The sequence below is a fragment of the Musa acuminata genome, chromosome BXJ1-9, assembly GCF_036884655.1.
Source record: "Musa acuminata AAA Group cultivar baxijiao chromosome BXJ1-9, Cavendish_Baxijiao_AAA, whole genome shotgun sequence".
In the NCBI taxonomy this organism is placed as follows: domain Eukaryota; kingdom Viridiplantae; phylum Streptophyta; class Magnoliopsida; order Zingiberales; family Musaceae; genus Musa; species Musa acuminata.
This window is the reverse complement of record NC_088335.1, coordinates 3,594,138-3,609,396: the sequence shown is the minus strand read 5'-3', so window position 1 is coordinate 3,609,396 and position 15,259 is coordinate 3,594,138. Positions and strand designations below refer to the sequence as shown.

General features: G+C 39.4%; 2 protein-coding genes across 13 annotated transcripts; both read left to right on the top strand.

Annotated features, from left to right (window-relative positions):
• Window positions 1-364: 364 nt before the first annotated feature.
• LOC103997028 (protein STICHEL-like 4) lies at window positions 365-9,535 on the top strand. 9 transcript variants are annotated; one of them, XM_065082062.1, is made up of 10 exons: window positions 365-761; window positions 852-3,155; window positions 3,933-4,152; window positions 4,387-4,929; window positions 6,270-6,900; window positions 7,734-7,797; window positions 8,384-8,500; window positions 8,606-8,725; window positions 8,871-8,928; window positions 8,996-9,535. In XM_065082062.1, the coding sequence occupies exons 2-7, from the start codon at window positions 1,242-1,244 to the stop codon at window positions 8,471-8,473; spliced, it is 3,462 nt and encodes a 1,153-aa protein (XP_064938134.1). In that variant the 5' UTR covers window positions 365-761; window positions 852-1,241; the 3' UTR covers window positions 8,474-8,500; window positions 8,606-8,725; window positions 8,871-8,928; window positions 8,996-9,535. The 9 variants fall into 9 exon arrangements, with proteins under 9 accessions (XP_064938134.1, XP_064938135.1, XP_064938138.1 ...); XM_065082063.1 differs by having other exon boundaries at window positions 8,606-8,745; XM_065082066.1 differs by having other exon boundaries at window positions 943-3,155; window positions 8,871-9,002.
• A 511-nt stretch (window positions 9,536-10,046) lies between these two features.
• Window positions 10,047-15,180, top strand: LOC103997026 (ras-related protein Rab11D). Of its 4 annotated transcripts, none has more exons than XM_009418152.3 (3): window positions 10,047-10,489; window positions 13,517-13,884; window positions 14,859-15,180. In XM_009418152.3, exons 1-3 carry the CDS (start codon window positions 10,269-10,271, stop codon window positions 14,915-14,917), a joined length of 648 nt encoding a protein of 215 aa, XP_009416427.1. In that variant the 5' UTR covers window positions 10,047-10,268; the 3' UTR covers window positions 14,918-15,180. The 4 variants fall into 4 exon arrangements, with proteins under 4 accessions (XP_009416427.1, XP_009416424.1, XP_009416425.1 ...); XM_009418149.3 differs by lacking the exon at window positions 14,859-15,180 and adding an exon at window positions 14,373-14,852; XM_009418150.3 differs by having other exon boundaries at window positions 10,048-10,489; window positions 13,517-13,943.
• The last annotated feature ends 79 nt before the right edge of the window (window positions 15,181-15,259 follow it).

The following is a 15,259-nucleotide window of genomic DNA, read 5'->3' as shown; positions in this document are numbered from 1 at the left end:
ATAAATTTGATCTATCATTATTTGATTTTTATTTTTAATATTAAAATTTTTAGATAATAATAATATAATCATAATTTTTTATTTTTTATTTTTTATTTTTTATGCTTACACCACCATCTTCAGATCAAATGTGGTCAGATTTCCAGATGCAATAAAGAGATGGCTACACGAGAATATATATAATGTTTTCAAATAAATCGTTACCATGTCATCATCATCATCGCATCACATCCCTCAAAAAAGACTATCCATCCATCAACGTCTAATCCCAGCCGTCCAAGCTTCGTAGTTGTCCTCTTTTACGATCAAAGATATATATATACGTATACTGCCTGAAAAATACGATGCTGTCCGCATCATTCTGTACTGCCACTCTCGTCGCTTTGGGAGGCGAAGGCAGACACCGCCCGCCCACGGACGAAGCCAACGGGCACGGGCGCAACGGTTCCTTTTACGCTTTCTCTCACTCTGCCCGCCCCGTTGCTTGGTCGGAAGCACCCGGCGCGGGCTTCCCGTGAGGAATGCGGGGATGGAGTTGGATCGGCTTCGTAGTCGGATCATTCCGTCGATTCAGGTGTTCCGGCTGTTCCGCTTCTGGATCTTGGGCGGTTGCTAGAAGTAGGGGTTTCTAGGGTTAATTCTAAGTGGCCGTGATTCGGGAATGGAGGTGACCGACGGCCTCGATTTGCTCCGCTCCCGGTGTTCTCTTTCTTCTGACAGTTTGAACTGTTCCTAGGGCAACGACTGCCATGCATCTCCGAGTGAGTTTTTCCTTTGTTCCTGCTTGTGCTTTTTTGTTAGCGGAATCCATCGAACAATTAGCCGTATGATTAAAGAAGGTTTCTTTTTAGGTTAATTTTGACCTCGTTAAGGTTGAAGGGTACCTTTTTGTTTACCCAGATATCAGGGATGAAATGTGTGCCATATCTTGCGCTGAAACAGGACGTTCATATTAGCATTGGTTTGTTCTACGGTCCAAGGTTTTAGATGGTCGAAATCAGATGCACATTATGCTTTGGAATTTCCCTTTTCGGCATAAAGAACGGGAAGTTGGAGGCTCTGAAACTTTGATTGATGTCTGTAGTTTCTGATCATGACCAAGGCCAGCCATCCATAGCATTTCCTTCAAAGACGACACTAGTGGTAACATTGGCAACCATTTCAAGGGGCAGTACATCGCCATCAGCCATCATCTTTGTCACCATGTGCATCTGACTAACTGCATTCATTTGAAGAACTATATGCACCGCCGCAGCCCCAACATTGCCAGGAGGTCCCTCATGAGGGATCTCATTGTCCTTCAGAAGTCGAGGTCACTGAGAGACCCCTCCGCCAGCCCTCCCTCGTGGGCCTCCCCTTACAATGTGGGTGGCTTTGCTAGGAAATCTGAAAGGAAGGCTACTACCAATGGCAGGTGGATATCCATAGGAGACAATTGCCGGAGGGAGGCTGGTCGGTTGTCTGTAAGTTTGCCACTCGTTAGAAGTGTTGCCACAGCAAAAGTCACTGCCGCGGAAGCAACTGGTGATTATGTATTTGAGGAAATAGATAGGGATGCAGAGATTACCAAAGTGGAAGAAGCCGGGATAAGAAGTCACAAGAGTGATAGTTTGTCTGGCAACCAAGTCTCTTCGAAGGACACACACAAGAAAGTGGTGGGACAAAGGAAAAGGGAGCCCAACAAGAGTGCTGATGGACAGGCTGTGTGCCCTAAGACACTTTCGGAGCAATTAGAAGAAGTTCCAGGTCAGACAGACGATTTTAACAAAAAGAAATCTGGCTTATTTCAGCATGGTAGACATGAGAGTAAAAGGAGAACCAACAATGCGGTAGAAGAAAACACTTGTGATCATTATCGCCGGTCAAACAGAGGGAAGAAGTGCAGGCTGAAAGGAGCAAGGCGGGCTTGTAGATCTATTGATTTGAGAGGTATTGGTGATTACCGAAATCTGACCAATGCTTCAGACTCAGTAGCCGTAGCTTCCAAGAATCAGAAAGCTCATCTGGAGAATGTTGAAGAAGATACTGAACTCAAGGCCGCATGGACTCAGAGAAATGTATGTGGAATTCCGTGGAATTGGTCAAGGATTCATCAGCAAGGGAAGACATTTCTTGATATAGCTGGGCGGAGTTTGTCCTGTGGGCTATCTGATTTTAGAACAAAAAAAGCTGAAGGCCTTGTTCCACAAAGGGAAGGAAATACTTCGAATATGGCCACTGCATTGGATCATCTGACTCCAACAAGTTCAGATTCTGAAGTGCTACCGTTACTGACCGAGGTGCTGGAATTTCAGGGTAATGGTGCTAATTGTCTCCCTTCAAAGGGTTATTCAGGAGAACTGGAAATCTTCTCTAATCACAGCTTGAGGCATTATACAGACTCTGACCTTTCATCTGATGCAAGATCAAGCCAGAAGAGATATAGACTGTTTGCTCATGGCAGACACAGAAGTCTGACGCAAAAATACATGCCAAAAACCTTCAAAGATCTTGTGGGACAGAACCTGGTTGTTCAAGCTCTTTCAAATGCCATTATGAGAAGAAAAGTTGGGTTGATTTATGTCTTTCATGGACCTCATGGGACGGGGAAGACATCTTGTGCTCGTGTATTTGCTAGAGCCTTAAATTGCTTGTCTGAGGAGGTTTTTAAACCTTGTGGTGTTTGTAGTTCCTGCATTTCAAATGATCTGGGTAGGAGCAGAGATGTGCTAGAACTGGGACCAGTTGGCAACTTTGATTTTGAGAGCATTAAAGATGCCTTTGATAATATGATGTTGTTACCACGATCGTCAATGTACAGAGTGTTCATTCTAGATGATTGTGATGGCTTGCCTTCAAATTTATGGAGTACCATTTCAAAGGTCATTGATCGATCACCACGGCATGTGATTTTTGTCCTTATCTGTTCAAATCTTGACTCTTTGCCTCATATTATCATATCCAGGTGCCAAAAGTTCTTTTTCCCAAAAGTGAGAGACTCTGATATCATCTCTACTTTGCAATGGATCGCAACCAGTGAAGGATTAGAAATTGACAAGGATGCTTTAAAACTTATAGCATCACGATCAGATGGTTCCTTAAGAGATGCTGAGATGACCCTTGATCAAATCAGTTTGCTTGGGAAGAAAATTTCTCTTCCACTTGTCCAGGAGCTAGTAAGTTTTCTGTCATTCTACCATCTCAATGCCTACATCGCCTGGTAGTTCTCAGCACTTTCTTTTGTATACTAGTGGTTCTGTAACTCTCGAAATTTTCATGCATTTCAAGAGAAGATGTGCATGTTTAGCATGCCTAGTTCTAGATTTGATGAAATTGAACATTGTAGGAAGCAATCATATGATCTTGCAAACATTTTGTGGCAATGCAAATTATAAAAGAGAACCTTGTCCTTTAATCAGTTTATTGACATATAAGGAAAAAAAAACTCATAGGATGATTTTGTTTGCAATTACTGGTTGCTCAAAATGACTGAGTCCAAATATGATCTTTTAAATTGTAAGAGGATGTTTTATTCATATAGCCGGCAACATTAGACCAATGTCTTGAAGCATGAGATCAAAGTGCTCCATTATGCAGCTTAATCTAATTGCTGTCTCTTTTTTTTTAGTGTTGGAAGTTCCTTTTTAAGTTTGACTTTTCATGTCCAGTACAGATTTCTGTCTAACATTATCTATGAAGGATGACCACACAATTCTAATTTGCAAGCCTCAGAGGGTTTCCCATGAAACTTTATGAGTGATTAAGAAATATTTTCTTTTTTGTTGCTTAACTAAAGCAAGCAAAACATTATAACTTACCACATACAACTTATGTGGACATGGAGTTTTGGTGAATTTTGAAATCTAAGCAGTGAACGAGGCATTTGGCACTGTGAAGAAATTAATACATCATCTGCTTGGTGAAATATTGACATTTATGTGCTACTTATCCAGGTTGGTTTGGTTTCTGATGAAAAACTGGTGGATCTGCTTGATTTGTCATTATCTGCAGACACTGTTAACACTGTGAAGAGCTTAAGAGAGATTATGGAGACGGGGGTTGATCCTCTGGCATTAATGTCACAGCTTGCAACCATAATTACTGATATTCTTGCTGGTAGCTATGTCTTTACACAAGATAGACTATGCAGAAAATTTTTCCGTCGGCAAACTTGTGAGTAAAACAACAATGTGCTCAGTCTTCACTTCTCGAGTAATGTAACCTAACAAAGGAAATTGGCAACCACCAACTGGTTGTCACTCTGTCAAGAGTTGATTCTTGTACATGGTCAGCTGAGTATGCTTCTCATGTTGACCGCCTAGTTCTGGTCTACTTGTGCTTGATTGAGAGTTTTTGCAGAAATTTTTCAATTGGGTTTTCTCTAAAAATATTTTAACTCTATGATAGTGTTTAATTTGTTTGTTTCAGTGTCCAAGGAAGATATGGAGAGATTACGCAAAGCTCTCAGGACCCTCTCTGAAACTGAAAAACAGTTGAGGGCATCGAGTGACAAACTGACTTGGCTGACAGCTGCTCTTCTTCAACTTGCTCCAGATCAGCAATATATGCTACCTAGTTCATCCACGGACAGAAGTCTCGATCACAGTCCAATGCTTCTGAATAACTCTCACGTCATAGATATACATGGAGGCTCTACCAACAAGCTGGATGACATGCAACTTCTGGACAGGAGCTTTTCAAGAGGTGTTGGTCAAGGGTACAACAACAATATAAGTGGTAATGAGTTAAGTCATAGTGTTACAATGGCCAATGGGAGGGGGCCAGCGAAGCCCAGTGAAGCTATTGAAGCAAGTGACCTACACAACACTGGCAAGAGATATGATAACATTGAGAAGATATGGCAAGCAGTACTAAAACATATCCCATCAGATACATTAAGATGGTTTTTGTATAATGAAGGGAGTCTAAAGTCAGTTAGCTTAGGTGCCGGTAAGTTCTTAAAGTCCATTTTCAATATGCTAAGAAACAAATATTTGCTTGGTATCTTTGAAAACAATTAAACATGGTGAAGGGCAAAGCTAGGATTTCATTTGAGGGGTAAATTTCACATTTAATATTTTGACCAGTTGGTATAGTTATACGATATGAATTTCAATAGGAAATTACTAATTTGATATGTAAAATATAAAATATGATACTGAAAATGATGAGTTGTAGGTTCACATCATTATTATGGAGTGGCTTAAATACAGGTCCGTTGAATTCATCATGCTGTTAATTAGAATAGCTTCGTATTTTAGCACCTGTTACCCTTTTACTTTATTGATACTTGTTTATGTTCATGAAGAACCCCCTCATGGAGAAAATGGAAAATAATCGGGAATTTTTAGACAACAAATCATCTGGATATATACACATAAGGAGGAGAGATGGTAAGGAGAGAAAGTCTTGGGAACCAGCCCAACCATACAAGTTAGACTGGCTCTGGGCCAAAGCAAACCAACCTAACCAGCCTCGTTAATGCATTATGGTTCTGTGATCCAATGCCGAACAACCATGTGCTGGTTGAGTTCATCAAAACAAGTTGGTTCAATCTAGTTGGTTGTTTGAGGTGCATTTACATTTTTTTGTCAGAAAGAAATTAGTTTACTTCTTGTCTGGTTGGGTTGACACTTGCTTTGATTCAAATGCTTGACCTGAATTTGACCCGATCATAGATGATTTATGGGACCGAATGAGCCCAATTAAATTGATCTGGCTGATCTAGAGGGATTAAGTTTGGATAACCATCATTACACAAATTGTTTGGTAAGGTATGTATTTGAGATCATGGACGGATATAGATCTGTTGACCTTGATTATGTTGGTAATATCTGCTGTCTACTGTGATTCTTATGATAAAGATTGTTTGCATTAAAGAACACCAACGTCTGAGTAAGACCTATATAACCAACAAGTGCTTGATCCTAAACTTAATATTTCATTGCTATTTTAATATTCTGTTTCGTCATTTAGGGTATTATCTCAGACAAACTCTGCATGTCCGTGGTTTTATGAGTTTTGATTCCGTTTCAAATGTTTGAGTTGGTTAGCAATGCTTTATCTGTTGGTGGAGAGTACTGTAAAAAAGGTTTAGCAGTGCAAAACATTGATGGTCTGAGAAATATGGTATGATACAAAGGTCTAAAGGTGGAGTTGAATACCTGTCTACCATTATAATTTTGAAGTTTTTTGTAATCTTAGGTTTATACCAGAAGAAAAAATGTTTGAATTTTGTGCTTAGGCCAGTAATTTAGATGACTGATGTTATTGTTTATTATCCACTGTAGCTCCTACTGTCCAGATGGCGTTCAGCTCAAATGCAAATAAATATAGAGCTGAGAAGTTCAGAGGGCAGCTTTTGCAAGCATTTGAATCTGTACTTGCTTCACCGGTAATGCTTGAAATCAGCTGTAGATCCAGGAACACTGTCAGACTAGATGCCCCAGCTGCTCCCCTTTTGCCTAGTTCCGAGAGTGGTTCTTCTAAGATGACAGTAAAGCAGCAATATGTAAAGAATAAAAATTCACTTAATTCAGTCTCTGAAAATCTTGCAGGGAAGCTTATAGAAGAAAATATTCTTGGAAGGATTTGCTCTGGTCAAGCTAGATGGCTGCACCCTGGTCCCCCTGTGATGACAGAAGATGAAATTGTTGAAGCAGGACCTCATGAACTTCGGCTAACAAATAAGACTGTAGGATCAATGGAAAAGGGATTTGAAAATGTATGGGAAGAAGCATCAGCTTCATGTCACCACAGTAATTTGGTTTCTTTGTCAGAAAGGAAGGACAATGAACAAAATCAAAGAAAAAACTTAGTTAGCGGCCAAGTATCTCTTGCGCATGTCATTCAACAGGCAGAAGGTGGGTGGTCTAGATGCAAAGCCATGTCAGTAGCTGAGAAGCTTGAGCAGGAGAACTTGTGAGTAACACAAGCAATTTTTGTTCATAGTCCTTCTATTGATCTGTTCCTATTTCATAGTCTAGTGCAAAAGAAAAACATATATAAGCATCAACCTAAGTTTTTATTGTAGCTTGGTCTCAAATGCCTAGTAGCTTGTCACTTATAATCTGCATAGCTTTTGAACATGAGAACAGAAATATGAATCCTGCATTTACATAACGCAAACTACCAGTTCACTTGGATCGTATATCTTCTGATCTTCTTAACTAACTATAGCCACAAAGAGGGTTTTTTGTAATTTAAATTGATGTGCAGCAAAATAAATCTCTTAAATGGTTACTGCAATAAAGTATTTCTGATTATTGAAATAGGATGCCAGATATATAAATGCTCATCAAGTCTGAAGTTCATCTGATCGATCCTAAATGGGAAAGGTTGGTTGCAATCTTGTAATCGCACCAACATAAACAAAAGAATTGTTGCTTCTTTTTGGCATGGCTGATCAATAAGAGTGAAGATTTGGGAAAGAACATAATTGACAATCTGATCATACACAAAGCAAGCATGCAAAAAACCTACATGAATGAAATTACGGATACATACTGCACCTTTTGTTGGATAACTGATATGGTTATTTAGCAATACAATCTCTTTCGTGGAATCTAGTCTCATTTGACATTGAATTTCTAATGCCGGAGATTTAGTTGACAAAATTGCCTTGGTTAATCCGGTATACTTAGAAAGTTACCCATGATACTTATCATTTTTCACAACGTGCACGTAAGCATAATTATTGTTTATTTTCTCAATCTAGCTGGACAGTGCATTTTGTAATTTCCTAAATCTTACAGGAGACTGGAGCCTAGATCAAGAAGCTTGTTTTGCTGGAAAGTTCATAGGACAACTCGAGCCAAGGTAATCATACTATTTATGTTTTGCATCTGTGGTGAAGACACCAACTCAATGCTCTATCAGGAATTGTCAGAATATTTCGACTTTACTGTTAGTGTCATAAATTGTGAGCTTTGTTGATGTAATTATTTTGTTTATACTTTTGTCTTTCTATTTTATATGTATACTTAAATACATCCATGAACTTTACCTTTGGCATTTTAGTTTATGCATTCTGTAATATATATATATATATATATATATATATATATATATATATATATATATATATATATATATATATATATATGTGTGTGTGTGTGTGTGTGTGTGTGTGTGTGTGTATTTATATACATCAATGTATAGAACGTGTGCCTTTGTTGGTTACCTTATATGCAGTGCTTATACCAAAGATTAATTTTGTTTAGTACGAAAGAAATTATATATGATTTTTAACTCATACATCTGTGTTTGCTCATATGAAAAAGAGGCATAAAAAATAAAGGACACGAAGCATGGTAATGTTGTTTTCCTCCTCTAGTTCAGCTACATATTAGGGTTCCTTTTCAGAAAATTCATATGGGTTCCTACTTAAATGGCTTCTTTGCAGTGCTTAAACATGAAAATTAGAAGGAAACCGCAATCTCTGTCGAAGCTAATCATATGTGGAAGATGCCTGCATACCGCATCGCCGAAATAAATTCTTGTCAGATGGCAAGTCACTCAGGTTGTTCCTTCACATATACTGTAGGATTTTCCTCCCTGTTCTATAGATCTTTTCTTGTCTCAATTAAATGCCTGAAAATTGGAGGTTGTTCACATATCTTTGCAGCTCTTAAACCGAAAAATTGGAAGGAAACTTGGATCTCTGTCGAAGCTCATCATCATATGTGGAAGATGCCTGTGCACTGGATCACCAAAGAAAATGATTAATGGATTGCAAGTCACGCAGGTTGCTTACATGTGCTCTAGGTTTTTCCTCCCTCTTCTGCATGTTCCATTGCTCAATCTTAGGAAGCTTTGTACATTTGTTTAACAACTGACAGAACGAAAATATATTCTTTCAAGCTGAATTCTGTAGATTGTATAAAATGCAGGGACGCCACCTGAACTTTGAGCACTTCTCCAAGAGACTCCATTTAACGGTTGCCACTGGTACGTGACTCCTGTAAATTGTATCGTTTGTCTGGCTATCCATCAATAATAAAAAGTAATTTGAAAGGTTGTCATTTGGCGTGGCATTGATGTGACATAAGAATCACAGTTGATGTGGTCTCCATGTGATCCTTACCATGTCATCCGCATGGATGTCGGGGGACGGACTCATCCAACTTGGGTGTCCCATCCCAAATTTTGATGGGTGCTATTGATATGACATCCATGTCATCCTTACGATGCGTACACGTTCATCCAGCTTTGTGCCTATCCAAAATCTTGACAAGGAGACACTGTCATGGCATCGATGCGGTACTTTTGTCGTCCACCGGGGCACCACATGGCATGTATTCTATGATGAGTTAAATTGGTGTAGGATGCTACGTGTTAACTCCACTGCGATCCACTATGACAGTATTTATTCCATTCATTTTATTTTATTTTCCAGAAAAAACCTTTATTCAGTTTCATCCTCATATGAGAGTTATCCTGATGGCTAGCATTGTCTTGGACCATAGTATTTGTTTTGTACTCAGCTGACGAAGATTTTTCTCGATGTAAAATTGACCAACCATAGAATTAATCGTAGATTCTTCACACCAATAAAGTTCTCTGATCGGTGGAATATACGTGTTGCTAAAAAGTCCTTTTTTGATGTATCATTTAATACCAATATATAAACTTAAAAATAATAAAATAGCGAAAACAAATTAATCACAAACCCACCCATTAATTCCTCTTACCGTTCCTTCTTTAATTGCCCACTCGGTTAATCACAGACCCATCCTGTGGGACCCACGGCAGAGATCGACACGGGAGTCTCATGATGCATCCGGCTTGTCAAAGAGCCAAGGGAGGCAGATACGGGACCCCACTCGCGGGGCCGGTGGAAGACTAATCGGAATGAAGGTAATCGAGTGGGGAACTTTAAACTAATCAGAAAACTGGTCTTTAATAATTCCACCTACACTTTAAGCCAAGGGAGGCAGGCAAATATGGACCCCACTCGCGGGGCCGGTGGGAGACTAATCGTAATGAAGGTAAACGAGTGGGTAACGTTAAACTAATCAGAAAACTGGTCTTAATACTTCCACCTCCACTTCCCTGGTCACCATTATAACCACACGCTTTCCTTTGGGTGTACTGCTTTCCCCCTCCTTCCCCTCCTCGACACTTCTCGAATCCGCCTCCTCCCGAATCTGCATCAGCTAATAGTACGAAGGCAAGAGCATAGAGATAACAGAGGAGCTCGGTGGTAGCGATTTCTTGTGGCGCGTGCGAGCTTGCTCTTGGACAAGAGAAGAGTGCGGGAGAGAGGAGGATCAAGAAAAAGGGAACAGATGGCAGCGTACCGAGCGGAGGACGACTACGACTACCTGTTCAAGCTGGTGCTGATCGGGGACTCCGGGGTGGGCAAGTCCAACCTCCTCTCCCGCTTCACCAAGAACGAGTTCAACCTCGAGTCCAAGTCCACCATCGGCGTCGAGTTCGCCACCCGCAGCATCTCCGTCGACGGCAAGGTCCTCAAGGCCCAGATTTGGGACACTGCCGGCCAAGAAAGGTTTTTGTTGTCTTCCCTCCCTTCTTCTTGTAGTTCAGCGTTCCTTTTGTCGTAGTGATTTGTTTCTTGGATCATGGAAGGGGTTTGCTTAGGTAATTGGATTTAAGATGAACGCCTCCATAGGTGATGTATTCCATGTGAACTAAAGTAGATTTTAATTGATTAGAGTCGAATTTGGAAGTCGTTTAGCCTATTGTGGACCGAGTTCAAGTTATTTGATTTCTTAACAATTATGTTGTTTGATAAAGATCAAGATCTTCTTTTTTCTTATTCATTTTTTTTTTATGATAAAAATTTCTTGTGTTTGACAGTCAAGCAGTTAATAAACGTATGGGCAACAAAACAGGACATTTGTTTGCATATTGTTTTCAATAATTATACATTACCGAAATAAACATCTTGATTAGGAAAAATTGTCAAGAGAAGGAACTCAGATGCTATTGAATTGTTAGTAGCATTTGTGGGTTGTGGATAGGCTACGATTACAAAAATCAGCATGTTGTGGGCCAAGGAGAGGTTGTGAGCAGCAAAAAGGAGACCAAACCAACATAGTGGGTCAAAAATCATTGTTAGGTTGAGCTAATTGTACCATGGCTCATGGTGGTCTGATTGGTTAGGGCTTGTTTGGTGTTATAAAGCCATATAATGGCATGGTGGCATTATTTTGTTTAGGACCACTTGCCTACATGTGGTAGCCTGATGTGAGGCAGCATGTAGGTGTGGGGTGAAAAGGAATGTTGTTGTTGTTGGGTTACATTGTCACTGGTAGATGATTTTCAATGTTGTTTCTTCTGAGCCAAGGACAGATTATTAGCAGAGGAATAGGAAAGTGCTACTGCACTGGACTAGCAGCACTGACCCTTGGGTTGGACATATTAGACCTTGTTTATGAAGGGGAACAGTTCATGCATCAGTGAGGCATGCCTTGGAGTGCCTTCACAATGGACATGTTTATTTTATTGGGACGTACATGCCAACACGTTGATGTGGCTTGACAAGTCATTCATTTTTATTAGGTCAACTTGTGGAAACGAAAATTGTAGCTGATATTAAGCCATGTCAATCATGCCTACTCATACGTTTTATCCAGACATGCTAATCAGCATTGCTTATAAATGAAGGGCTTGTTTAGTGCTTGTATATCTTACTGGATGCTAATCAGCATTGCTTATAAGCTGCTCCTTAGTTAATTGAACAAGGATAATAATTCCAGCTCCTCTTCAAAGAATTATAGAAAAGAAATAGTTTGAGAGGATTAAGCATTTCATTGGTTCCCTTTGAACTTACATTGTCAAGATTGCTAGTGTAGTGCTTCTTATACCAAAAGATAAAGTTTGGTGTTTATATGAGTTTTGACTTCTTGTAATAGCTCTTATTAAGAAGATAGGACATCTTCCATTGGGAATCCTGGATTGGAGGAGGATCAAAATTGCAAACCAATTGAATAGTACTAATCAATCTCTTCTTTGTATCTAATAGCATCTTTCTCCGAAGTGGCTTACAGGAAGCTAATGTCAGGCTTCCAGAGTGGGAGAAAGGAAGTGATAAAGAGGTTCGTTGATTACAGGTGGTGGGAGATAGAGGAGGATTTGGAATAAACCTACAATACACAATGAATTAAACAGTATGAAAAATATTTAAAGATAAATAGGTTAAGTGTGATCAGATATGAGGAAACCTCAGTTAGTGATTAACGTTCTTCAAATATGTTGTATATAACATTTGCGGCATCTAGTATGCTTTCTACACAATTAGTCATATCCTTCCAATTGCATACTCCCTCAAGTTTATAATGTGACAAAGGTGGGAGCATTTTTATCTCTAAATCATGAATGAGTTGCCTGGTTATATTTGTCTCCATGTCCACTTCAGTGAAGTTCATGATTGATGGAATTTCTTGTATGTTGTATATACATATATACATATATATATATGTATATATATATATAATATATATATATATGTATATAACACACACACACACACACACACACACACACACACACACATATATATATACACACACACACGTGTGTGTGTGTATTTTTTTTTCAAGGATAAAGTTTCTGATATCAAGCAATGTACTTTAACCTTTGTGCCTGATTTAAAGCATTGAACTCTTCTTTGTCTTATGTCTAGCGTGTGTCACCTTAGCCTCATTTTAGACTCATATGTTTCTTCTAGCTGTGTCAGGATATGCTAAATTCTAGTTTGGTCTTTTCTAAATTCATGGACTATGATTAAATGGGTTGATTTTCTCATTGCCAACTTTCTATTACCAATAGGCCTCTCTCTGTAGCATGTTCTGGGGAGTACATATTTAACATGCGCACAGCTAGCAGTTGTATGCTTCCATATTCTAGCACTTTGCAGAATGTTGCATCCTCAAGCAAGTTTCTTTTGTTCATGATTGCAGTTGATCTTTATCACAATTATAGGATAATGTAAAATGATTACTATATTTTGCCATCTGAGAAAACTTGCTTCTGAATCATGAAATGGTCACTTAAGGAGTCAAATATCTTCCTTGTTAGCATACGCGTCATTTAACTTCATTTGTGATATGTGCAGGTCATTTAAGTAGATCCAGTTGTTCAATTCATGATAAGCCTAATCATAACTTCATCTCTTAGTTGAATTTTGTTTCAATAATGATTTGCATCGGAGTTCAGTATGAGCATAATCTGAAATATTCAGACATGAGAATTTGACAAATTTATTTTCTTGTGGTGGACAAATTTATGTTCCATTATGTTTGGCAATAGTTACATCTTTATATACTAAAAATTGCACAGAAGTTATACGGATACAGGAACATGTAATTTATCATCATTGACAACTGTGGTAAATATTGACATGTAAAAATGTTCTAGATGTATTTATAATATAAGCTGAGAATAATTTCTTGGCACTTAAATTCTTCTGATCTGGCACAAGCTGAAAACGATATCCGAGTGTTAACTAGTACAATTCTGGCTGAATGCATGTTTCATTATGTTTATTACTTGATCTGATCTACAAATGCAGGTACCGTGCCATAACAAGTGCTTATTATCGGGGAGCGGTAGGTGCATTGCTCGTGTATGATGTCACTAGACGTGCTACATTTGAGAATGTTTCTCGTTGGCTGAGGGAGTTGAGGGACCACACAGATCCTAACATAGTCGTCATGCTCATCGGGAATAAATCAGACCTCCGTCACCTTGTTGCTGTTCCTACTGAAGACGGCAAGGCTTATGCTGAGAGAGAATCTTTATATTTTATGGAAACATCTGCACTGGATGCAACAAATGTGGAGAATGCATTTGCAGAGGTCTTGACTCAGATTTACCGTATTGTCAGCAAGCGAGCAGTCGAGGCGGGTGACGATGCAACATCTTCTATTCCTGGTAGAGGTGAGAGAATAAATGTGAAAGATGATGCTTCGAAGAAACTTGGGTGCTGTTCAACTTAGGTATTATTGTTGTTTTTTTCAGCGCTTTTCTTTTATAATGCATGATTTAGAATATTTTAATATTTGAGTATCCTTTTATTTTGAAATCAGCAATTCTAGATCTGAGTAGACTGATGTTTTGGTATCTTAATGTTTGTAACTGAAATCTACAACCACACTTGAATATTCCAATTGTTGACAGTAAGGCCTAAATTAATATGCACCAAAGAAGCAAACAACAATTTGTGTTCTCTTATAGCTGTGGGATTTATGAGTTCCCTTTTCTTTTGATAATGTGGTGCCGTTTTTTCTTTAACTGATATACGGTTACTTTGTATACATGAAATGTACATGTATGTATGTATAGAGAGAGAGAGAGAGTGAGAGAGAGAGAGAGAGAGAGATGTTACAGCAGTAATAGCCTGTTTTACATTTTCTTGGATGCACCAGGTGAAGTGTGGAGGCGAATGGCAGGGCAAAGTCTCCTTTGGCAAGCACAGCAGAAGCATGTAGCCATCTCCATGCCTAAGCTTTCCTGCCCGAGGAGGCCTGCACTGTGATTCTTGAGCCCTCACAGGTTCCTTCCTCCCTGCACCTTCCACTCTCGGGTGTGGCTTGATGAGATCAGCACCTGCTGGGGAGGTGCATTTATATAGCCGTCTTTCAGACAAGGCCAACACGGTCGGATGTGGCTATGGATATGCCTGGAAGATGGGAAGTATGCCGGAGGAGCTGCCTTCCATCTGCCCTTTCCTCTTTGCTCTTCTTCTGAATGGGTCCACTGCTCCTCAGTCTCTTACCACTCCTCAATTAACACCTGATATATAGTTCAGAGGAATAGTTTGTGTTACGGTCTAAGTCATACGGAAGTGGAGCTTATGTTGGTGCAGGAATCTCTGCTAAAAGAAATCACCTTTCTTTCCTTTTTCACTGCAGCCAGGGGGGGACCAGATGTTGTGCCTTGGATATTGTTGGTGTGCAGGATCGATTCCTAAATCTTATCTTTTGATGCTGTTCCCAGCAAGCCATCTGCGTCGACCACCGCCTTTTAAGCCTCGAAGGCACATCGACATGAAGAAGCTTGACCTCAAAAGCTCAATTTGTGGAACAGTTTCTTTCATTCTCATGCAATACATAGTAGATTAGGTATAATTGCAAGTTGTCTTGGAAGATGATTGCCTTGAGAGAGATACTATGGGTTTGGATCATGAATGGATTTACTATGATCAACAACACAGAGTTGAGTGTTCCTATCGAAGGTGGCAAAATCTCGTGTTGCATTTCGACTATGCTGCAGTGAGTTTTACTGAACGAGAACATGTGGTGTCTTCCTGCTT

Excerpts from the sequence above, each read along its gene's own strand:
- LOC103997028 (XM_065082062.1), top strand. The coding sequence starts at position 1,242 with ATGCACCGCCGCAGCCCCAACATTGCCAGGAGGTCCCTCATGAGGGAT. Across the intron at positions 3,156-3,932 it reads TTCCACTTGTCCAGGAGCTA|GTTGGTTTGGTTTCTGATGA; the intron begins GTAAGTTTTCTG and ends CTACTTATCCAG. Across the intron at positions 4,930-6,269 it reads GTCAGTTAGCTTAGGTGCCG|CTCCTACTGTCCAGATGGCG; the intron begins GTAAGTTCTTAA and ends TATCCACTGTAG.
- LOC103997026 (XM_009418149.3), top strand. The coding sequence starts at position 10,269 with ATGGCAGCGTACCGAGCGGAGGACGACTACGACTACCTGTTCAAGCTG. Across the intron at positions 10,490-13,516 it reads GACACTGCCGGCCAAGAAAG|GTACCGTGCCATAACAAGTG; the intron begins GTTTTTGTTGTC and ends CTACAAATGCAG. Across the intron at positions 13,885-14,372 it reads ATCTTCTATTCCTGGTAGAG|GTGAAGTGTGGAGGCGAATG; the intron begins GTGAGAGAATAA and ends TGGATGCACCAG.